At 45.7% G+C, this 24,094-nt stretch overlaps 1 protein-coding gene across 5 annotated transcripts in view; it reads right to left on the bottom strand.

The window, feature by feature from the left end:
* Window positions 1-567: 567 nt before the first annotated feature.
* The window catches only part of AP2M1 (adaptor related protein complex 2 subunit mu 1), a 28,529-nt gene continuing 5,002 nt past the window's right edge, over window positions 568-24,094 (bottom strand). For all 5 annotated transcript variants that reach the window (XM_050307791.1, XM_050307793.1, XM_050307792.1 and 2 more), the window contains exons 2-11: window positions 17,722-17,834; window positions 12,133-12,398; window positions 10,641-10,723; window positions 6,416-6,551; window positions 6,177-6,318; window positions 3,751-3,870; window positions 3,084-3,219; window positions 2,258-2,355; window positions 2,012-2,123; window positions 568-1,687 (exon numbers count right to left, since the gene is read on the bottom strand). In XM_050307791.1, the coding sequence (XP_050163748.1) occupies window positions 1,553-1,687; window positions 2,012-2,123; window positions 2,258-2,355; window positions 3,084-3,219; window positions 3,751-3,870; window positions 6,177-6,318; window positions 6,416-6,551; window positions 10,641-10,723; window positions 12,133-12,398; window positions 17,722-17,795 (1,302 nt within the window). In that variant the 5' untranslated portion in view covers window positions 17,796-17,834 and the 3' untranslated portion in view covers window positions 568-1,552. The remainder of the gene's footprint in view (window positions 1,688-2,011; window positions 2,124-2,257; window positions 2,356-3,083; window positions 3,220-3,750; window positions 3,871-6,176; window positions 6,319-6,415; window positions 6,552-10,640; window positions 10,724-12,132; window positions 12,399-17,721; window positions 17,835-24,094) is intronic.

Raw genomic sequence — 24,094 nt, 5'->3', positions numbered from 1 at the left:
TTTGTGTCCGTGTTGTGTTTTTTTCTGTTCCCCCCCGCCTCCTTTAAAATCAAGAGTTTCTCCTCTCAACCCACCGTCATGACACGTCGGGTGGGGTTTGGATTTGATTTTCTCTTCAGGCCCGAGGAATGAGCACTCGGATACCCTCATCTGCTCACAGACTGAAAGCCGAGGGGCTGAGCCAAGGGCCAGGTACAGCTGGTGCCCTGAGCTAGTGGACACAGCACCTGCCTTGGCCCTCACCACAAAAAACAAGTTAAAAGGGAAAACTGCTTCAAGTTTGTTCACAAGGAAAGGCCACCGAGGTTCATTTAAGCCTGGCTTAGAGGAGGCTGGACACACCTCACCAAGAGTTCAGTTCATCCCAGGCCCAGGGAAAGCCCAGAACACCATCCTTTCCCCAGGGATCTGCAGCACTAGCACACAGCTGAAAACAAAACATCACTTGTCCTTTGCAACCCCCAGGCAGCCCCGGGCTGGGGAAGCAGCACAAGCAAGCCCCAAGACACTGCGGCACAGCCCAGGGAACTGCCCAGGCTCTTGCAGCACCAGTCGCAAACAGCAGCCTTCTCCATTCTACATACTTTATTAGATTCAGAGCTGGACAAATCACAAAGTGTACAAAATGGAGACCACACTACCAGAAGCAGGATTGTGGGTAGCAGCAGCATTCCTATGGCCCAGAAGCGTTTGGTAGAAGTGTGGAGAGGGCAGGCTGGGGCAGGGGGCTCTTTCTGCCAACTGCATTTGAGATTCCCCGAGGACAGACCCTGTTCACATCCTGACAGAGCTCAGCTGACCCGTGATCCCTGGGACAGCGGGGCCACATCTCCAATTTGTTTGGAAAGGACAGAGTGGCTCAAGCCAGCAGTGGGTGGGGGTAAATGCTCCAAGGACCTGAAATGCTGTGCCACCCACATACACACCAGCAAGAGCCTAAACCCTCATCCTTTTTGGTCACAAACCTTCCATGGCAGGACTCTATACTGACGACTTTGCAAGAAATAAGGTGGTGGTGGTGAGATCTGGTGAGCCCACCATCTCCTGTGGTGGAGGCCCGACAAACTCACCACCCCAGGCATCTCAGACTGGCCAGCAACATCTACCACAACAGCAATAGCTAGTACAGAAGCCAGGGTAACTTCAACTCAGATTTGTCCAGTCTATGTTTAGGTCTATTCTACGAGTACATATGCACAAGAACTTCAAAAATACTAGGATATGATGCAAGTAGTGAGACACCAACAGAAGAGGAGTTTAATGGTGGACGTTCCCTAGAAAGATCACAAGAGGATGGGAGTTAGACTAGCCCTTGCCCACCCTGGGATGGGCAGCAGGAGGCTGCTGCACCCCTACACACGACTGGGTTCTGAACTTCATCTGCAGCATGGGTGGTAACTGAGCACAGGCAGGCGAGTCCACTCCCGGGGTGAGCCACAGGGTCTTTCAATCTCCATCGAGGGGCCAGGCAGACGTTTCTCTGAATGTAGCTGAAGACCAAGGAGAGGCAGAGCATGGCTTGGAGAAGAGGGAGCCCGCCAGCCTGCTGGGGCTAGCATCTGGTCTCGTAGATCCCGCTCCTGCCGATGTACCTCACCCATTTTATCACATCATGGTCACTGTAGTTCAGCTTTGGCTCAAAGACTTTCAGGTAGCGCACCTTCAGCCCAGAGGGTGCAAACGGGACCTATTGAGAGAGGGAAAGGCAACAGAGAGCATTGGAACAGGGTAAGATGCTCTCCGTGCACAAATGCTGGAGGACCCCTGGGCTATGCATCTAGAAATGGACACCAAGAGCCACTGTTCCCTTCCCTACTCCCTGCATGCACGGTGTCAGACTGCAGTAGCTCTAAGGGCAGTTTTCTTCCATTAGGTTTGCCACCTGGCTGACCTCATGCTAGGAAGAGTCACCTGTCAGCTTGGGATAGTGAACACTCAAACCTGTTAACTCCCAAAAGGGACTAAGCTTCTCTGAGGTTAGGTGCACCCTGGAAGGCAGGCTGGGACTCACCTCAAAGTTCATGGAGATAGGAGGCCGAGCCCACTTCTTCTTGTCATTGGTGGGCAGCAGTTCAATCTCTGCACTGATCTGGGATTCCTTCATTCCAGCCATTCGTTTTATCCTATCAGAGAAAGCCCAGAAGTGAGAAGGTGCCCGAGTTCATTGTCCCCTTTGCTTCACGTGCTCAAGGCAGATAGCAGCACTAAAGAGACTCTGCCCCTCCAAGCCCTGCCCACCCCCAACACGCTCACTTACTTCCAGACAATGGCATTCTCACTGGCCTTGTACTTCGCCTTCCCTTTCATACAGATGACTTGCACTCCACTGGTATTGAGGGGTGTTGGGATCCGGACCTGGAAAGCAGAGTCTGGTGAGCAGGGGCAAGGAGACTGCAGCCTGGGCATTCTGTGCAGTCTCACACTGTCTGTCCTGGACTCCTTGGCCTTCTCTCTCCTGTCTTAGGGCCCAGAGAACATCACCTATCAACAGCACTCTAGGCTGGCCCTCCAGTTTCTTGCTTTGAAGTAAAGGTTCAAACACACTTTCATAATCCACAACAGACAGTAAAGAACAGGGCAGAGCCCTCCAGGCTGCAGGAAACCTGGCTAATGTTGGGCAGATGAGTTCAGGAAGGATGCCAGACTGGCCACGGCATTGCATCAGGCTCTGGACAGCCCAGCCTTGCAGCAGTGAGCCCTTCCCAGATGAGGACCAAGCTGCAAAGCCATCCTTAGCCTGTCTTACACAGCTCACAGCCTGCTGCCTGTCTGACATACCATCGGATCATGCAGGCAGAAGAACATGAAATTTTCAGAGTGGCTGAAAGATTAAGTGAACAGTTGCTGCAGGGAATGAGGCCCCTGTCAAGGTGGCTGTGCAAATGAAAACAGCTTCCACCTTCCTACTCAATGGCAGCTCCCTTCCACAGCACAGCAGCATCACACATCTGGTGGGACACTCAGTTCACTCTTTTAGCCCTGTACAACCTTGAAGACTCATTTGTGAAGACTCCACTGCAGGGGACATAAAGCGAGTGGCATGATTGCCAGGCACAAGAGATGACAGGTTCTTATTCTCTTACCTCTATCTTCTGAGCCAGCAAGGAAGGTTTGAAATTTGATTTGATCACCACCTTCACTTCCAGCTTGGTCCGACCCACTTCCCGCACCAGTGGGATCACACGGAAGGGAAGGATAATGTCCTTAGTGGTTCGGTATCTGCAGGGATGGAAGCTATAGTGAACTCTGAGGAGAAGTTAATGCCCTTATAGTCTCAAATTGTATCACCTTCATAAACAGAGAGTCTCTGCACACATCAAACAGCTTAGAAACATAAGCCAAAAAAAAAAAAAGGGGGAACCGTCCCAGAAAGAAGCAGCAGTAGGATCTATGCTGCCATAGGGCAGCAATATTTTCTTGAGTCTCAAGTTTTATATCTGGTTCCTATCAACGGCCCGGTTCAAAGACACCAGTTTTAAATACTAAAAAAACCAGATATAGCAAACACAGAAGGTAAGAAAACCCACACCCAAAACTATGATTGTGGCAAAGAAAACTACACAGCTGAGCTTCGCCCACATTTGTAACAGATGGATTTGTAGGACACCCTACAGATTCCACTCTGAAAAGAAGGCGGTCAGTGTGTATTTTTTAAGCGCTCAAGGGCTGCAAGTCTGGCTGGGAGCAGCAACACTACCGTAGCAGGAAGCAGATGCCAACACCAGCCTGTTCACCCTCCTACCACAGTACCTCATGAGCTCAAATTCTCCATCTGGTGGAATGAAGCTTATGCTCCTCTCGGAATCAAACTTGCTGAGCCTCACACACTGGTGGAAAGTGCAGTCATCAATGGCAATTGACTGTTTGCCGCTAAAAAACACAAGACACAAGTTAAACAAGTGCAAATTGCAGCCCTGGTATATTGGTGCAGTCACAGTCTGTCCAGGCAGAAACTACTCTACAGAGCATGTTGCCATCACAGGTGTCCAGGAAATGGGGAGGCAGGGAGAGATGTAGGGGACAGCAGCCTCTTGGCTCAGACTTTCCTTGTTTCACCACCATAAAAACCGTATTTCAGGAAACTTGTTTGAAAGAATTCTCTCCCTCCTCTCCCCAAAGAGGAGAGAGCTTACAGGAGCACCCTTTTGTCACAGCCAGCAACACAATGCTTGGGTCTGCCTGCCAGCAGCACTGAGTACTGCAAAGACAACTCTGCCAGCCCAAGTCTTCCCACAGCATAGTTCAAAAGAGAGAAAACACTTTCCTGTCCACAAAGCTATCCCACTGCCACACAGCCAGGAAATGCCAGGTTTGGGGTCTCCCTGTTCAGAACTCTCTTAGCAGTTGTTCATTTCCACACTGCCATGACATGGTTTGATTCTGAACTGAATCGCCAAGGTCAGAATATTCTGACATACAAGTCTGTATCCCTCCTAAAATCTACACAGATACCACCCGTCCATCTAGGCACACCAGCCTAACCGGTCAGCACTGAACTTGGGCTGGGTACCAGTCTCTGAAAATACAGGTCCTGAGGTCAACCAAAACCCCTTGGCTGCCGAGAGGGACCACAAGATGTGAAGGCAGGAGCAACAGAAGAGGCAGCAGCATAGAGAAGGTGTGGCAGTGTAGCAATGTGATACCTAGGCTGCCTCAACTGCTGGAAGCAATAGGACAACCGTGCAAGTGTGCTGAGACAGTGTGAGCACTACAGGCAAATTCAGCTGTTCTAGGAACCACCATTACCAACTCAAAGGGGAAGCAGACTGACCCCAGGCTGACTAGTTACACAGCCCAGTGGTATTTGTGATTTGTGCTTCACAAGTGGCAGTCTTTCCTAATCTGTTGCCCAGATGACAGCCAATGTTAGCCAACTAGTTCCTGTCTCTTTGGAAAACTACTGGGAAAGCCCTGCTGCCTAGCACTGCTCCAAGTCTCAGGCAGCCTTGCCACATGCTAGATGCCAAAAACCAACTGGCAGCAGCTGTCCCATTTGACCACCTCGTAACTAAACACTTCTGGAGAGTAATATCTCCAAGCTCTTAACCACCGGATAATCGCTAGGGAGAACCACCTAGAATGAGTCCCTGTTCAACTTGCTTCTGTAACTCAAAAAAATAGTGCATTAACAGGCAAAGGCACCTGGCACAGCAGCTTTGGGACAGTGTTACTGACTCTTCAGAGGCCTATGCAGTTGACATTTTCACTAGACTAAATCCCCATGGGGCTCATCAGCCATCTCAGGCTCATCCACTTTACTAGCTCAATTCAGGTACAGGAAAGATGGCTTAAAGGTGACAGTGAAGTGATAGCTCTTGGCTTGGTTCTGAGAGAAAAGGCAAATAGCAGCTCAGCTCCATTTACAGGAACCATCATGGAAAGTGTCTGAGATCCAAGTTACATGCACAAGTCACACGAAGCAAGAGACAGAGGGAGAGCAGAATGCACACACAGCTGAAGCAGATTATCTACCTTCCCAATTCACTGGGGGTCAGCAAAAAACAAAACAAACAACCAAGAGAAATACAGATGAGTTGCAAATTGTTAGCGAGAAAAAAGTGGCAGTCCTTTTGCTTTTATCTCTTCATCCCAAGCAGGAAGGCTGGAAAAGGCCTAAAAGCTGTTTTCAGCTTCATTGTGGGTATTGGCTGAGATGCAGGTGGGAGAGGGAAGCTGAGCTCTTGGAGAGGATGTGCCTCCAACCCACACAGCCACTGACCACCTGTAATCCACAGGAGGGGCTTACCCACTGTTAGTCTGTCATCTGTTCTACTTTGTGGGAACAGTCCAGGTAGAGCAGGCTAAGGTCAGAGGAGTTACTTCACTTCTCCTTGGGAGCACTGCTACTGCTCTTATGATTCAGAGCCTCTGCGCTGACTAGAACTGCTAGAGATACAGATTTTGGGAAAATCCATCTTGAAGAAGTGTTTCCAGATGGCAGAACTCTACATCTAAGACTATGTTTGAAAATACTTAGAGCTGTAGAGAAGCTCTGTATTGAGGCCCTCAGGCTGGTAGTCTGCATGACAACTGATCTACCCAAAGTTTTCACTAACATCTGAAGGGAAGAAAAAAATGAGCTTTTTGTCTGTCAGATCAGAAAAGCTATTAAGGGTTGCCCTTTCATAAGAGTCCCTGGTGGCAAGTGGCCACCAGGTCCAACACCTCTTTCTTACCTTTTCCCCGTTTCATCCGCAGTCCCTTTGCCCTGTTTTTCAATGACAATCTTGTCATTCATGCCAAACTTGCACTCTGGCATTCCACTTAGATAACTCTTCATCACCACTCTGCCAGATACATGGGCACTCAAAACCTGACCTGGTTAGAAAAGATTACAGTTTAGAACACTTACAAGAGTCCCCACTCGCAAACCCTGAGGGGGAGAAGGGATGCCAGCTCAACACCTCCTACTTACCCTGCGGGGACATCAAGAGATTCACACTCTCCAGTACATCAAGAAAGAGTTCATTGCGACGGTATTTGATCCCTTCACGTCTCCATCCAATCTGTCCAGTCACCTGGCTGGTGATCTGGGACTGCTCTTCCTTAGTCTGAAGGGAAGAAATGACATCTTAGACCTCTAAATAAATTCAAATACTAAGAAACCTTGCTCTAAATCTAATAGCAAACACTTGCCATGTATTACACATAAATGCTTTTGTCACTTAGATACAGGTGCTGCCACACCTCACAATTCTCTCCTCAATACATCAAATTCTATGCCTAACCAAAAATTGGTCATAACAACAGTAGCAAAGTCTCTTCTGTTTTGTTACCTAGTCCATTAGGCTACATCAAGGTGCAGGGAGGCATGAGCTCCACCAGTGGCACTCAAATCATGTCTCAGACTGTCACATTAATCCATGTTAAGCACGGAGGCAGCTTAATGTGGATTGGTGTGGCAGTTCACACTCTTAGAAACATGAAACCCCAGGGCCACAAGACAGATAATCCCCAAGGCCTGTTTCTTAATGACTGCAGTCATTAGGGTTACATACCAACACTAACCTAGCATGCATCAAACAGCACCCAGGCTCTAAGTCTCCAAAAAGCACCAAGGGCTGTGTTGAGAGACAGAGAGGTTTCCTACCTGATGCTACAGGCGGGGTCCAGTCACACGCAGAAAGTCAAGAAGTAGATGTATAATAGCAAGTGCAGTGTAGACAGGGTTAACAGGCAAGCAGGTCAGTAGCAAGAGAAGGGAGGAAGGGAGAAAGAAGCAGATTAGGCTTAAGGCTACCTGAGGACAGGAACAAAGCAGGTCAGCTCTTTGTTAATTAGGTAGCTAATTAGCACAAACAAGATGAGGGGTTTTGGCCTTTAGCTCCCTGCAGGAAACCCAGCACCCCAAGCAGTGAAATGGCTTTTCAGACGTGGCCCGTTATGGACAATACAAATACATGGTGGCACAGAGGGAGTGACAGGCCAAATACCACTCCCAACAACGTTCCTAACGCAGAGCAGACTCGTGTTGGCATTCCTAAAGCAAGCCCTGGATACTTACCATGGCACAGATGTCCAGACTATGGGAAGTAGCAGGCACCTTAAGTCTGGGTCAAATCTTTGTTAATTCTGTCCTTCCACCACAACAACTGCACAACACACAACCGGCTTCGCCCACTGCAGCCTTGCACTGGGCCCACAGGGGGGCACTACATGATCTCAGCTTCACACCAGCAGTGCCTCGGCTTCTCACACGCTCTTGCCACAGACACGGTCACTCCCTGAGCAAGCAGAGCCATTATCATACGATCTAACAGAGTTTTACACTCCCCTGGGAACTGCCTAGGTAAGTGCTCAATGCAGTACACAAAGTACCTCCCTTGCCTGTCCCACAAAAAACCTCCATCTCTTTAATTTGCCTTGTTTAAAGCTTTGTTCAGGCTTAAGAGGAACAGTAGGTTTAATACCCAGTGCTTTGGCTTCCAAAGGGACACTGATCATACATGACTTTCTCATCTCCTGCAACAGCACCAGTACTGTGACCCTCTACTGGCCACTCTGCAAAGTCACTGGATGGAGATCACCCAGCAGCATGAGCATTCCCTATGGAAGGCACTGAAGACACCTGGGTCTGAACCTTCTCAGGAGCTGGTGCTTCCCAGAGCTGGACAAATAAGTCAACTAAAATGGCCATAGAACACCCACCTTGTGCTCAGCTGCCAGCCTGTTAACCGGGTTAAAGGTAGCCAGCTACTGGCAGGTTTTCTAGGCTCTTGCAGCTGGTGGCAGCCCCCTGCTCATTTTAAAAAGTAACACTAGCATTTTAGCACTGAGTATATCTAAGGTTTGGTCAGCTCCTAGTTACAATGTTTCCCCAACTAACACTCCCAGAAAGCACTCGGAGAGCAAGAAAATGACAGTGTACATCTAAGGTAATGAAGTCTGGACAGATGTAGATAGGATCTGAAGAGTGAGAACAGAACACAGAGCACAGCTCCACCTCGAGCTGTAAGAGCAGGTTTATCCTCTGCTGAAGGAAGATACCCGAGCCAATGCCTTCATCACTTGCGGTTCACAACACCAGCCCAACCTGCAGTCCTGCCATTTGACTGGTGGGCTACTTCATGTGCAGGGACTAGAAGTGAAACCATCTGCACACCAGTAACTTTTAAAACCTGTGTGGCACATCACTCCCAGAGCACAGGGCCATTTCCTTGGCAAGCAGTGCAGCAGCAGTATCAAATGCACTTTCAAAGAAAATAAAGTAGGTCTTGTATTCCAACATCACCTGCCCTAGAAAGACCATTGTAGCCATACAAGGTGGGCAGGCAGAGTGCAGCAGTTCAGGATGCCTCAAATCTTTCACTGAGAATAAAGTAAAAAAGTTGGGTTTGTCAAGTCTGCCATAACTGGATTTTGGTCCTTAAATTCCGCAGGACACAAGCCCAAGGAAAGCACCATCAGGAACTAAGCAGAGAGAGGGAACACAGATGGCAAGCCACCCAGTCCCAGATTTTGGTCCAAGGTAGCTGTGTGATGCTGGCTCTAAGTCAACAAGGAGTTGAAGGTTTGACGTATCAGAGAGCACATAAGGAAACAAGGCAAGTAGTGTTTCCACTGTTGTCCTTGCCATAATGTGCCTGCAGTCGATTACTTCTGCTTTTTGAACTGGGCTGAACAAAATTCCAACACTGAGCAGAAGAACTGCTTACTTATGTACAGCTGAAATCCAAACTCCTCTTTGTAAGGAATGAAGGATGATGCTGTGGCCGTGGTTTGCACACAAGCAGCACAAGAGTTTGTTAAAACAGACAAAAGCAAAAAAAGTGAGGGAAGGAAATGAGGGTGGTGGTTAGTTTTGAGTTTTCCTAGGAACAGGAGCTGACTCAGCCATCTTCAGTGCTGACTGCCCAAGTTGTCAGGCTGCAGAAGGCCAGACAGATTTACAGTAGGGCTCGTGATGGGGATTCAGACCGGATGCACTCACATCTGGCCCTCTTGCAAAACAGTTTGCTGTTCTAGCAGGAAACAGGTTGCTCAGGGGCAGCTTCTCTCTCCTCTTGCAACGCAGCTAGTCTTGCTACTAGATTAAAAGTTTAAGAAGGAGTTCTCGGTAAGTCAGTGCTGATGAACTGAATTGAATCAGAGCTTCCACAGACTCTGACCTCTGCTTGTCCTAAACAAGAACAGTCACCACACAGGCTCTTGTTTAGCACTTGGCCTCTGTTTGTACCTGGGGCTGAAGCTTTACTCTGCCACAGACTGCTTCAGTACAGACTCCCAGCTTTTTTTTCCTGACTCACTGCTACTCAGGGGAGAGGACTGAGTTTCAGGCTAAGTCCTCATTATTGACTTCCACAGCTGTGTTAGATGGACAAGAAGAACAATATTCCTTGGGAACACAAGAAACAGACTGTAAGTGTCCTTTGGATTCAGAGGCTGAGCATGAGCTTCCAAGACAGGAAGTCTAGTTTTGAGGGCTGCAGCCTGGAATAGGTTTAGAACTAGTTTAAACACATTCCCCAAACCAGTCTCACTGAAGTGTCTTTTTCCCAAGGTGTCCTTTATCTTCTGCCTCCATGTAAACTTTGTTGCAAGGATTAATACTATGCTAAATGCATAGGAGAGATTCTCATCTCTAACATGAAAAGGCTCAGGCCTTACCGATGCTGATCTGCAAGGATGTTACAAGCAGCAACAGAACAACATCAGCTTCCTGACTGACAGCAAGATTCACAAGGCTGAAGAATACTTCATTACAAGGCAGGCACGAAAGCCTGACAGCTCAAAGCACTTAAGGCTGGTGGAGAACAGACCTGCTCAGTGAGATTCACACACAAAAGAGCTGTTTCTGGCTCAGCAGGTAGATTTGTTTATCCTTTGTCAGGAGCTGACACAGAGCAGAGCCTGAAACCAGTAATAATTTACATGGGACAAGGGACTGGCATTAGCCTAAGTCTGGGCCCTTCCTCCTTCGTCTTATCATGTACCAGGGAACATGAGGTCACATAGAGCAGAAGCACCTAAAACAAGGTGCCACTGAGCTACACCTCTACCACAGTGTTCTCAATCCACTCAGGCACCTTCCTTCAGTTCAGGTCAAATACTTAGATGGTAACTAAGACCATACTCTCTTGAACAGGCTTACAGAAAAATAACCAGCAGAGCAGCGCCGTACCCCAAGTTCCCCGGGTTACCTGACTCTTGATGCCTTGCTGAGTGATGAAAGTCTTCAGGGCGCCTGTTTCAGAGTTCTGAGGATAGCCAAAGTCCAGGATTTCTACAGAAGGGTACAAGAAGGTTAGTTCAGAGCTGCAAGGTATAAACACACAACTGTGCTAACCATTCCTGTAAGAGGAGAGCCAACTACTGCACAGGCACTGCTTACACACTGAATTTCTCAATAAGTCGCTGCAGCATTTCTTACTAAGAGAAAAGAAACATTCTTGCTACATTGAGTTCCTAGTGAAATAAGTTGGAGAGAAGGGGTGATGGAAAGCTGTCCAACTGATGAATTTGCTGGTTTTTAAAAATAACTGCACTTCAGGACTAAATATCAACTAATGTAGCCATGTGCACAGGTCACATTGAGGAGTTTTTCCGAAAACATCCAAAGGACAATAAGGAGGGTTAATCCAACAGCAGAGAAATCTATCTTTACAGCAATTTTTTAGGTTTTGTTGTTCTTATGAAGATGTAATCAAAACCAAAATCTAAAACAACAGCTGAGTAGTGGCACTGCAGGCTGATCAGTGTGGGAGGGAAACATGTTAACTACAGACAGTGCACTCAACACTTACTGCCCTCAAAGTGGAAGAGAACAGCCCTCAAGAGAACTAGACCTAGAGGAGAGAGGTACTAACATGATACTGAGTAACACCACATTGGGAGGTTTGATCTCACTGTTGCCCGTAAGGAGACAGCAGTGACCGATCAAAGCAGAGAAAAAGAAGTCTCTTGGTCTACCCTGAGAGAACAGAGAGAACATCACTGTGACCCCTGGTGAAGAATCCCAGGACACACAGATGTGGTGCTTCGTCTGGAAAACAAATTGAAACATAACTAATACAAAGTGCTCGTGTTATGTGAAACAGGGACAGCTCAAGGACACCTCCACAGGCAAGCTGATATCACAAGCAGCTGAAGGGACACTATATCATTAATCTGTGGTGTGATTTGGAGCTGTATCACTGGGGGAGGTACAGCTGGGGCAGAGCAGGTTGGGTTTGATTGATTTCCTCCCGTTCAGGAGTGGGCCCAAAAGGCAACTCACTAGGGGCAACCAATTACAGCTTGGAGTGACTGCTACCATACAGTGCTAGAGCCACCTGGGCACTAGCTGGCCTTGGAGGTGCTACTGACAGTCCTCTTTATATACCTCAGTGTAAGGACAGGCCAACAGCTACATAGGATCCCCTCAGAGGCTGGGCTCCAGTACCAGCTGCCTCAGTTACACAAGTGCACAGCTCCCAATGCTTCAGGAAAGTCAGCCACAATCAGCACAAGGCTATGAGCTTGAGGTGCCATCCACACTCGCAGTACAAGTGGCATTAGAAAGGAGAACATGTGATTTTGAACTCCACCACACATGTTAAAAATACTTCAAGGATTATTACTACATCAAACTAAACTAAGGATTTTAGAATGACCAAGTGCCATGTCCTGCAGCGGATAAGGAAAACATCTCACCATCCAGCAGCTCATAGATCAGCACAAAGTTGTTCTTTATGTTCTCCTCACTGATCTTCCCAAAGTAGGCAGTCATCACGTCACACATCTTGTAAAGGAACTCGAACACCATGGCAGCGTTGACATTCTGCTTGGTGACAGCAGCCAGCCAGATGTTGGAGCGCTTGACATGGAAGAAACTTGTGCGGGCGATGTTGGTGACCGGCGAGCGCACCTGCTGCCGTGCGTGGATGACATTGACGCGGAAGGCGTCGACAGCATTCCGCCTACGAGACCACCACCAGAGGTAAGTCAGCACCCTGAGCACGAACCCCAGCTGGCTGCACAGTTCTGCTTATGCGGGTACAGACACTGAACTACACACACCAAGCTCACCTAGAAAGGGTGCCTGGGGATGTCTCTAAGAGGGACAAGTCAAGGCTCTGAGCAGAGTTAGACACCAAATTGTGAACAAACTAAAGGAGAGTGAGTGTTACTGGTCTCTAGGGAGCTTTGGACTACAGTGCAACTGTAGTCAGGAGTCAGATGGCAAAGGAACCTTCCCTTCAGTTAATTTTGACAGCACTCCAAATTGATTGCCATAGCTGGGAACAAACACATTAGCAGCTTATGGCTCCAAGAGTTAAGTTTTGACCAAACACCTAGTTGCAGCATAGACAGTATGCCCAGGCCTTCACACTCTTGCCCCAAAGCAAGCTGCAGTCTCTCAAGACATGTGCCAATGGCAGTTTCTTCCAGGCATACCAAAGAGGTAAAAACAGAAAAACCTGCCCAAGTCACCCAACAGATCTCAGTGCCCAGGTACACCCCAAAAGAGAGCTTTAGTTCTCAGATCCACCTCACCTCCATACCCCATACACCCTGGAGAGCAGACTCAAAGCAGCAGCAGGATTAGGAACAATGCTGGCTTTCCAGTTAGACATCACCTCAAGCCTGCTTGGCTTCAGAACAGGTTTCTTGCACTGGGACATAGGGTCCCCACAGTGCAACAGCACTGTGCCAGCAGCACTGCATGGTCCAGGACCATTTATAGTCAAGGGTTTTGCCCAGTGCTGAAAAGGCACTGTGCAAGCTGCTGCCATATTTGATCCAAACTGTCTGTGCACTAGCAACAGGGGAGAAAACACTCCTGGCTAAACAGGGATTCTGATGGCATTCTGGATGCCAGCTCTTCACACTACAGTTTCTTTATCCGATAACTACAAATCAGGATAAACTTCCCAAATTAAGTTACAGTCCACCAATCCTGAGAACACAGGAAGGAAGCCCAAGTGCTTTATATGACAAGACCAAGACTTAAAGCAACAGTCTACACACCAAGCCAAGACTCATCTAGTCATGCTTTATTACTCACTCTCAGACACTGTAGAACAGAGGGTCTGACTGCAGCATCAAGGCCATGGTACTGATTATGCAGAACCATGTTTGAAAACAGACAGTAATATCATCCTTGCAAGCAAGGATACAGGCATACAAATGCTTGTAAGCACTGAGAGTTGTCAACAATCCAACAGACAGTTCCAAGTTTGAAAACAAAGGATATTCAAAGGAACATATGCTATCACAGCAGGTGTTTGCTCCTTGAAGGTCTGGGGACATATGCAGAAGTTTCATCAGTAAACACATTCCCCATAAGCAAAATTCTGTCTTTCCAATACTTCTCAGATTTTACTGCTTCAGAAGGTTTGCAAGTTTGAGTCAAATTAATATTTCATTTCTACTCAAGTTTTTCCATAAGAAAGTAATTTAATCTAATATAAAATAACAGTATCTAAAAGCCCCGATCCTCCCCTCCGGTAAACCTTGTAAGGAGAGTCCAGTTTGTTCTGGAGCATTAGCCCTCCCAGCCTCAAGTTCTAACCCACTAGATGAAGAACCAGAACCAGTAATCAGACTGGTGCACACTAGAGGAGAAGCCTCAAGTCAGGAAGGCTTTTCTAGCACACCAGGTGCCCACTGTGCAGTGCCAGTGGTGGTCTCTTACCTATTGCTACAGCAGCCAATGAGATGGGATGGACAGAAATGGCGCCAGCGGAGAAAGGAGGAGTGACAGCAACAAGAGAAAGGGTTAGAAACACACACACAAGGCACAATGAATCCAAAGAGATAAGAAGAGACCAAACAGCACCCCCTCCCCCTGCTCCTGGGCACAAAAGGCCAAGGTGGTATTGGATGGACAGTAACAAGCTACGGCAGCAATGAAGCCCTCCAAGGTACAACGTTGACATGCCACGGTCAGGCTGCCAGTGTGGACAGACTTGTTTGGCTGAATTTTAGGGCTAACTGGGCATTTAGTCCAGATGAGCTGCACCTGTATCACATCAGTGATACCCAGTCTGCTCTGCTAATATAGGTAGCAGGCCTTGGAGAGGAAAAACCCCAAAGCCTCAGACAGAGGCATCACCTGGGGACTGCATAGTATCAGGTATCTTCTTCCCAGTCTGCCTCAGAACAGGGCTACATGTCTGGGTGGGAATTTCTGTGACAGTACTTCTCATTTGAAGCTGTTTGGGTTGATGCTTTCTGGTTTGGTCCAGCCAACAGGAAATACAGCAAGTTTGATAGAGCTGGAGCACATCTGGAGAGATAGGGCACATCCTGCAGATTCAGACACTGCTCTATCCAGCTTGCACTTTTTCCTTAAGAATCAAGAGCCACGAAGCCGACGTGATGTATTAGAAGCTCAGAAACCAAAGTCTAACACATTTAAAGTGCATGCAGTTTATCATGTAAGCTGCTCAGTTCCAAATAGCTTATTTTTCATTACATAGCTGCATTCTTAAATGCAGGTAGGTTCCCCAACGACTAAGTCACTGAAGAACAAGGCACTTGAAAATCACAGTAGAGCCCTCCATGGTACCCTGAATTAAATGCATGGTGTTTTGCCTCTTTTTTTAATAAAGCTGCTTATACATGCAGCCAGCTGCTACATGGACAGACGCGCTACATGCAACAAAGCCATTCTAAGTTGCAAGCAAAGAAAGTTCAAGTTTTGTGGTACTTCTGCCTTTAACGAAGTCAGAAGAAGGATTTCCTCATTGTTTGTCACTTTGCTCATTACATCTGAGCCAGTATGTACTTCTTTTAGGTCCTTAAACAGTGCAAGGGGAGGTGTTCTCATAACCACAGATGACCTTTAATATCTCCCAACTCAGAGGCTGAGGCTTCAGAATGCCAAAGGCAATGGCCAAGACCAAGGAGTCTTAAGAGTCAATCACTTACAAAGACAGGGAGCAGTTATGCTCATTTCCTATTCAACCTACCTCCCCACAAGCTGGGTGGGCTCAGCCCTCAGTACTTTACTGCTTAGGAACTAAGACCTGTATAGTATTCTAGAAGTCTACTACTTGGTTGTTTGGGTAAAAACAGTAATCCTACAGAGTACAAGCTACAGTATCATAGCTATTCCCTACCTCCCCCTGAAGATTAGGATACTAAAAGCTTTTAAGTAGACCTGGCATTGATGCTAATGTTCAGGCTGGGAAATGGCAAGATTCTCGGTTACTTGATTATACAACAAGATGAGACACAGCCATTTTACACCACCTTGTTCTGTAAGGCTACACACTTTAAGAAATTCTGAACAGTTTGAAGGCCTGTTGAGAAGGAATCCAATACCTTGGGGAGCAAGCTTGGTTAACAGCCAGCACCAGTTCCACCTAAGTCACAAGACTGACACTTTCACAGGAACTGAACAGATGATTTCACACAAGGGAACACCAACTCCTCAAGTCCGAGAGAAAACACTGGAATATTTTTGGCACCCTCTGCCAAGTGAAAAAGTTAGGACAGGATCAGGAAGGAAATCACATTTTCTAGTTTTGTCTGGCTGGCCAGCAGGAAGTACTTTATCACGTACTGAACATAAGGCATTCACTTTGCAAGAGAAATGAGCCAAGATAAAAAGCAACAGAAGACCACATAAAAAACAACTTCTCTGCTCCCCAGCTTACATCTCCACAGCCAGAATGCCATTTAAATTAAAAGGCCTTCTTGAATAAACACCAGTTTGAGGACACTCTTGTTAAGTGTTTCAAGTCTGCAAACCACAAAAAAAATATTTTTGCCAGAAACTGCAATAAAAGTGTCCCTAGCCCTCACCCGAAACATTCTCAAGATTTATCTATAATCCAGACTGGCTCGGCTCAGTCACCGTGACACCGGCTTTACAAAGTCAGACCTGTCATGTGAACTGCTCTGAAGAGCTTCAGTTAACAAGTACTGAAGACTGAAATGAGTTTATATAGTAGAGGTAAAACTTCATAGCCACTGGCTTTCTGCTTGAGAAATACAATGTTTCCTTTGTTCAGCTAGGTATGGAAGTCCTGGAATAACACAGTCAACCTTAGAACAGCTTCTTTGCCTTAGCTGACCTAGAACAAGCCAAGAGACTTAAAAGCTCATTAGGTGAAGCCTCATTATAGACACCGTGTTGATTACTCCTCCTTCAGTGAAACAGTACAAGCCTTGACTAGCTACTAGTTCTACCTCAACTTTTAACCTCCACTAGACAATCCATAACCAGAAGGGACACACTCTTCAGACCAGACCAATCTGAAGGCAGACTGACTTGACAATTTTTGTAATTTATAGCAATGAGTTATTTCACAGCACATCCTACCACTAGTCACTGTGAAGACCTGATACAAACTATTTTTTCCTAAACTAGCTTCAAGGATCTCTCTCCTTGGACTTTGAACTAACATCTACCACTGCTCTGCTTCCATTCGTTGTCTTAACTCATTAACTTAATTACTAACTTCCAGCTAATGCCTGCCTGACTAATGAAAAACCAAGAGGAAGAGGACTGTTGTGCAAGAAACACTTAGACTTAAGGTTTTCAGCCCAAGCATCACCATTGCTTGATACTTGATCCTTATAGCACTTTCCACTGCCTACAAGACACCACATTTTTAGTAAGATCCCTTTTGGGAACTAGCAGCCTAAGGATTGCACAGATCCTCTCTAAGCGAGCATCGTAACACTTGTGTGAAGTGCAACAAGACACCTACAATCTACTGAAGGTTTTCAGTGCTTCCCACAACTCTAATTATCCAATAAATGTCAGCTTTTCACATAGCAGGCTGCCATACAAAGCTGGGGGACAGAATGCCAGTCTCAGGAGTACAGCCATGGTTACTACGAGACTACTTGCAGATAAAACTTTCCAAGACCATGTTCTCCTGCCTGCCTGTTACTTAATGTCAGACTTCAGTGTCTGAAACTAATTCAGAGCCCTGGCTACAGTGTGTGGCAGACAGTTCCCACATTACTGCTCCTGTAAAGTTTTAATGATTACAGTGAAGTAGACTCCCACAGTGGCAGTCCATGTTACTGAAGCATTTGGAATAATGGCCAGATCGTTACCATCCAAAAGAAAGTCCCAGGTTTGGCTGTAGGTCATCCTTTACTGTAGGTGACCAGTGCTTAAACTTTTTTTTTTTTTTCTGAACTAAGCCTAGAGCAGCAAGTTGAGTTGCAGTCTTACATGCATGCACAGCTAATGCAGAACAAAGCAGCTCTGGGTTGTGTACTGCATCAAAATGAGACAGAAATGCAAAGACCAGGGATGCAACAGGAAGCACTTACCCAATGTCATCCCGGTAGACTCGAGAGATTAAAACCTCTCCTTTGTGATTATAGATGAATAAGCCTCCGATCATGATGGAACTTCAGTCTTCACTTCCCATGGTGCTTAATACCTGGAGTAAGAGAGGACATACATCAATAGGCTGCACAGAAACAATTTGTAGCCAGGATGGAAGCTTAAAATTGGCACTGAAATAGATGCAGGCTTACTTCTCATTACAAAAATCAGCATGGACAGATTAAGCCTCAAGTATTAGTATCCATGACATACCCCCTGAATGTGAGAAAAAACATAGGCCTGGAACTACAAGCAAATCAAAGACCCTCTATCTCTCCAAAGACTGAGGTATAAATCAGAGGTAATTCATAGTCTTTTTGAATACAGTTCACACAAATATTTGAGATGTCACCAAGCCTATTACCGTATGGCAGGGGGCTCTTAGCAGCAAGTACACCTCTGTTTATCACCATTTTGACACAGTTTTTACACATTAATTTAAGAGCCTTTGCTAATCCCTAGTAGCCATACCAAGACACAGTTCAGAATCCAAACTGAGAGCAATTTGCCATGAGGTACCACTGGAATGGGAGATCTCAACCATGACCCACTTGAATCAGGGGATAGTGCCTCAGAAGTTACCTTCTTAAACTGCTAATCTCTTTCTTCAAAGGAAGACTGTGTTGGAGAGAGCTACAAAGCTGGTAGACATTACTGATGCAGAAGACTTTTAAAAATATACAGCTGCTTCACCAGATTCCATTCCTGGAGTCACATGCCCTCCTATTTACTTAGGTCCAAGTTGTAATACCCACAGCAGCAATGCCTGGTTGGCTTAGTCCCGAGAAGAACACTCCAACCGTGACAGGGCAGGCCTTGGGATGAGCACGCACATACTTCTCAGCTTTGGCACTGCAGAGCATTAGATAACAACCATCTCCACACTGCTGTTTGGGTGGGTTAGCCTACACCCACTTGTCTGGGCTGGGTGGAAAGGATAAAGTGAGGCCAGCCTAGAGACAGATGAACTGATACGTGTCTGTTCAGGAACACTCGAGCAACAATGAAGTTAAAGTGACCCAACCTTGGATCAACTCAAAGGTCAGGAAAAAAAGAGAATACAAAAAAAAATACACACATCAGAGGGACAAAATGACTTCTGGATTATCAAAAGTAACATATCCTTTAGAAGTCAGAATACATAATTTAAAGTAGCTGCCCATATGAAGGTACTGCAGATGTGAGTTCTGTGCTAAAGCAAGGTTTACAGTGCAGCCACTACTTTTAATTTTAGAAAGAAAAAAAAAAATACCCTTCTAATTTCTTAAACCTTTACGCCAGTATTTTTAGCTATACCTAGTGAGTCCTCACAGAAAAACATGACTCATACTTCTCTGCTATGGGTCTTCAGCTTCCAGATGGCTGCTTCTGCTCATTAAAAAGAAAAAAAAAAGAACCAAAAAGTCACTTGTTAAGTTAAAGTAGTGAGAAAGAGAGCAACAGTTTTCCCAAAGCTCAGTCATGAACTTTCTGGCTTTTACTCCCACATTCTGCTGGTCAAGTGTCTCTGGCTATTAACAGGCTGCCTTCTGCCACTTGTCAGTGGCTTCACATGGCACTGTCATCAACATTTTTTGATGTCTGAGACTCCATCTAGCACAGAAGACTTTTTCAAATATGTTTTTCTTCCATTCCCATAACTAACACTTGATAACTTCAGAATTTACTTCCAGGATAAGTCTCCGTAACCCTATCTACTAGGACAGAGGCATAACACAGTCTGAGATTCCCCTGTGGTTACACAATAGGAAAAGCCTTCTGTGGCTGTTCACTCTCCCACACAGGTGGACCAAAGCTACAGTGCAGTGACAGCAAGGGCAGCATTCCCACACCAGAAGACAATCCCGATGGTTAACAGAACAAAACCACTGTCTCAGATTTAAGGAAGTGGCTGTACCACAGACTGACAACTACTTACACACACAAGCCCTAACAGGCACGAGGAAGCCACCGAGAGATAACCTGCATGGCTGGAACCCAAAATATGGAGAACTGAATACAGTTGCCCAACAAGTCTGGCAGATGCCGAAGCTGTAGCTCAGCAAACATCTGAAAGGTCATTCACACAGGCCAAATGATGAAAAAAATGAGCAATTACAACAATGAAAGTAACTTGTTGCCCACTCTAGGAAATTCTTTCCTATTTACTAGTTTTTTCATTCCAGATAAGAAACAAGGATGTGTTTTCAGACTGCTATAGTGCTGGCCTCCACATTCAGATATGGACTATTACAATCAAAGGTGAGGAAGAGTTCCCGTGTCCCCTTTAAGACTTGTGCTGTATAGAATAGCTTCCTGGAAGGTTATGCAACTGGTCAAAGCTGGATCATAAGAATCCTACAAACCCTTTCCAGAAGAATCCTAGAAAGCACATCTTAGTCTTAAAAATAAAAAATAATCTCCCTCTTGGGTTTTAATGCTGCTTAAGTTATTTGTTTAACTATTTTTAGCATAAAGGAAACGTCTGCTTTGATGAGCAACAGGATCAGACATGCAGGCATATACTAGACAAAGCCTCCTGCCAGCACAACGAGCCACTCACTTTCTGAAAAAGCCTTGAATTTTTGCTATATTACTGTAAAACATGGAGAAGACTGCTGATCAAGCTTAGCACTGGAAATTAAAAGTCTCCTCTTAGGAAGATCTACAAACTTTAAATATTGACTGAGATAATGAGGCTTTGCTTTCTCATGTTAGATTAGAACATATTCTGTAATAGCTTCATTAAAGTTACAGGCAGAAATCAGCATTTTTAATTGCATCACAGTACTAGGCAGCAGAGCCAACTGCTTCCTCATCTTTTATGTTAGTAAAAACATGTTAGATGGAGAGCAGATACAGCATGATTCAAGGGCTTTCAATCTTAAAAAAAATCTTCATCAATGCAGTGAAATTCTAGGCTTCTTCCTCATACAAAATACACTGGGAGCTAAGTTCAAGCCTCAAACTTTCTATGCACGGTTAGTTCCTGGTTCCAGCTTCACTGGCACATTTAGGAGCTGCATTGGTTCATACTGCAGAGCTGTTTGCTCACTGTATTGTCTCGAGTGTCACCAAGGAAGGGACAGTCAGGTAACAGAACAGGTCAAGAAAACACTCTCCAGGAGATCCCGCTTTTCTATTTTAGAACTCTCAATGGATGTCTTAAATATTCGCCCAGTTTCCTCTCATCAGCAGCATGCCAGGGTGAAAACAAACAAACAACAAACCACACAACAGTTTTTTATAATCACTGTACAAAACATCCTCCTTTTTGTTTTAAGCCTGTTTTTTTCTTCCTTACCCCTGCTTTGTTTAATGGCCTCCAGTTCAAGTGCAGGAAAAGGCAATTAAGAACTAGCCCCCATACTCTAATCTCCAGGCCACTCAGGATTTTGCAAATCTTCTCCACTGCCTCCATCACCCTTTACCCAGAATGAGGTGTTCCCACCTTGTTCAGTTTGCTCTTCACAGGGAAACTGCTTTATGCTCTTGTCCTTCTTACTGCCTTCCTCTAAACACTTTGCTTCTGGAAGTGAGCACAAAACTGCACAAGTTTTTCAAGATGTAAGCAAAGCACGATAAAGACTGTGACAACCCCACATACCCTGCTTTGATCTGTTTTTAGTGGTTCTTGGTATTTGACTTACACTTTCAAACCACCGCTCAGCAAGAAGCTAACTACTTCATCACTTATCCTTACTCCAAGATCACACTGAATCCAGTCACCAAGCTGATTAACTACATTACAAGTACTGCTAGAATTGCCTTTCCTCCTTCATCCACCCACCTCCTATATGCATCAATGTACAAATATGTATCTTGAATTCAGGGTGCCATTTTATAGTCACATCTGCACCTCTTTGATCTACTTTGCCCTTACTACTTTGAATACCCTCATATCTACACACATACCCCCACCATGATTACCAACTAGGAGTGCTCTTATTGCAAATCCTTGTTTGGTACAAAACAGAAGTACACAGAGATCTGCCACCAACCAGCAGATGGGTGTTAGCTGTTCTACATTGGCAATGCAACATAATACCAAGCTTGCTCAGAGTCAGAAGGGACTGGCTCTGTGCTATGTCAGCCCCTGGTTAATATGAGGTGATACTTTTTCTTACTACAGATTTAGCCACAAGATCAGGACAATTCTGCCAGTTTGTTTTATAATGGCAGCCTACCAGCATAAATATGCCCGAGACACACACACTAGTATTATTCCACGTGTAGCAGCAGCCTGCCTCCATAACAGTTACAATCCTCCTCAAGCCTGAAAGAACCCACAATTCTACGGCTCTACCCTGAATTCACATTTAAGTGCAACTTACCAACTTGATTTGTGTCAGACAGTTGGTAAAGTGCTTCCAAGTACCAGCAAAGTCACATGAGCTAAAAGCAGTGAATACAAGGAAACAGTTTTAGATGACTGACCCAACTGTACCAGCTATCAGTCGGGTCTCTGTAGTAGCTGGAGGACACACACAGTGTAAACTCTTGCTGCACTCCCATCTAATGGCATCAGGGACCAAGGAGGTCTCAACTGCACGAGGTATTTAACACATTTATAAGCAGAGCTCCCTTGCTCCTCCTTGACTTCTGCAGTTCAACATCTTGAAGAGCTCCAAGCATCACAAGCATAGACAGCACAATGGCATCAACACAGCTTACAGCACTTACTGCTTTCTGTCAACCTTCACCAAATTTGCCCATGATGGGAGTTCAGGGAATACGGACAACATTCCAGTCTTTGCTCAAGCCTTGCATTACATCCCTGTGAGACACAACATCAGAGTGACCGCACTCCATCTCCACTACAGAATACTTCCATCAGCTCATGGAAGCATGTCCACACAGCTGGAAACTCAAGAGGTGGAATGACAAGACCAGAGGTCTATGAACAGAGAAGAAAGCTATACAAAGGGCTGCATGCAAAAGAAAGTTGCTTAAAGCTTAGCAAGAAGAACGGCTCTTTAAGATGACAATGGCTCTCCTTGAAGTGGCTGCAGTGAAAATAAACTTGCTTTGTTTTGATACTCCTTTGTGCTTCAGTACAAGTTTCACAGATCCTCCTTTCAACTATTTCAAGGTTACACTGCAACTAGAATGAGGATTTTTGTGGTACAGTTCAGACATTTTAAAACAATTAGTAGTTTTCTTTACAGATCAGCTTTGGAAGTGAAAGATCCTAGTGCTTGCAGTGGTTAAGAACTGCAGGGAACAGGGTTCAAATTATATTGAGACTGACATTCAGTGACTCATGGCTGCTGGAATCAGAAGGCCCCAGAATAAGAAATCCACCACAGGAGATGGGTTCATCTGCTCACTGTGCATTAGCGACATGACTCAGAAAGCATTGCTCAATCAGCTTTCAGTGACTCATTCTGCTCCTCTCCACAGTCAGCCTTTTCTAGGGAGATTGCCCTACACTGCTTCTGAGCTTCCTCAGCCTAATATCTCACTGTCAGACACAGCTCAAGAGCAAAGCCCACCACTTCTTCAACTGTTTATCACCAAGTGCCTGGAAACCAGGATGACTCTAGCTGAAACCTTTGGGTTAATGATCCATCAACTGCATTTTCAGAGCTTTGCAGCTCCACTCCTTCTGTTTCACCAGTTTGAACATATGGCGACCCTCTCCACACTGGTAGCTACAGCCCTGTTTTCTAGTTCCAGTATGGATGGATTTCTTCTAGTTAAGGTACAGAGATGATCCACATGTATGTTTAATTCACACCAGTTGGTGACTAATCACCTCAATTTAGGAAAAACAGCCCTCTCCCAATACACTCTACATTCTTCAAGGAGCTACCGGGGTAGGAATGACATCTAATGTCTGAATGCAGCTCCTACAAACACCTAAGGCCAGTATGCTTCCTACCCTCTGCCAAGTGCTCACATTCCCACATACTTCTATTTCAACCCGTAAATAGAAAAGGATCATGAAGAGCATCACAGACAGGCCACATACTTTTACATAACTTATAAACCCGCTAGGAGTTAAGATGACATGGAAATGACTTTCCAGAACACCTTTTCACTCCATTGAAGATGAGAGCATTAAAATACACCTTTAGAGCAACTGTGGCACAGTTACAGCATTAAGACAGCCAGCTACAAAAAGAGAATGTGCATAGAACCAAGCACCCGGGATGCAGATTTGAATGCATTTCAGCAGTTACATAACAGAAAAGCAGCAGGATTAGCTGGACCTACAGTGACTGACATGGTAACAAGGTGCTTTCTCAAGAATCAAGCATACTTGTCTCAAACCATGTCACACCGCTCTCACTGTGCAGGGGATGTGCATCATGGAGAGACTCTCAAACCATC

This window comes from Myiozetetes cayanensis, unplaced genomic scaffold, assembly GCF_022539395.1.
Source record: "Myiozetetes cayanensis isolate MyiCay16 unplaced genomic scaffold, myiCay2020 scf13, whole genome shotgun sequence".
NCBI classification, from domain to species: domain Eukaryota; kingdom Metazoa; phylum Chordata; class Aves; order Passeriformes; family Tyrannidae; genus Myiozetetes; species Myiozetetes cayanensis.
This window is presented reverse-complemented; position numbering and strand designations above follow the sequence as displayed.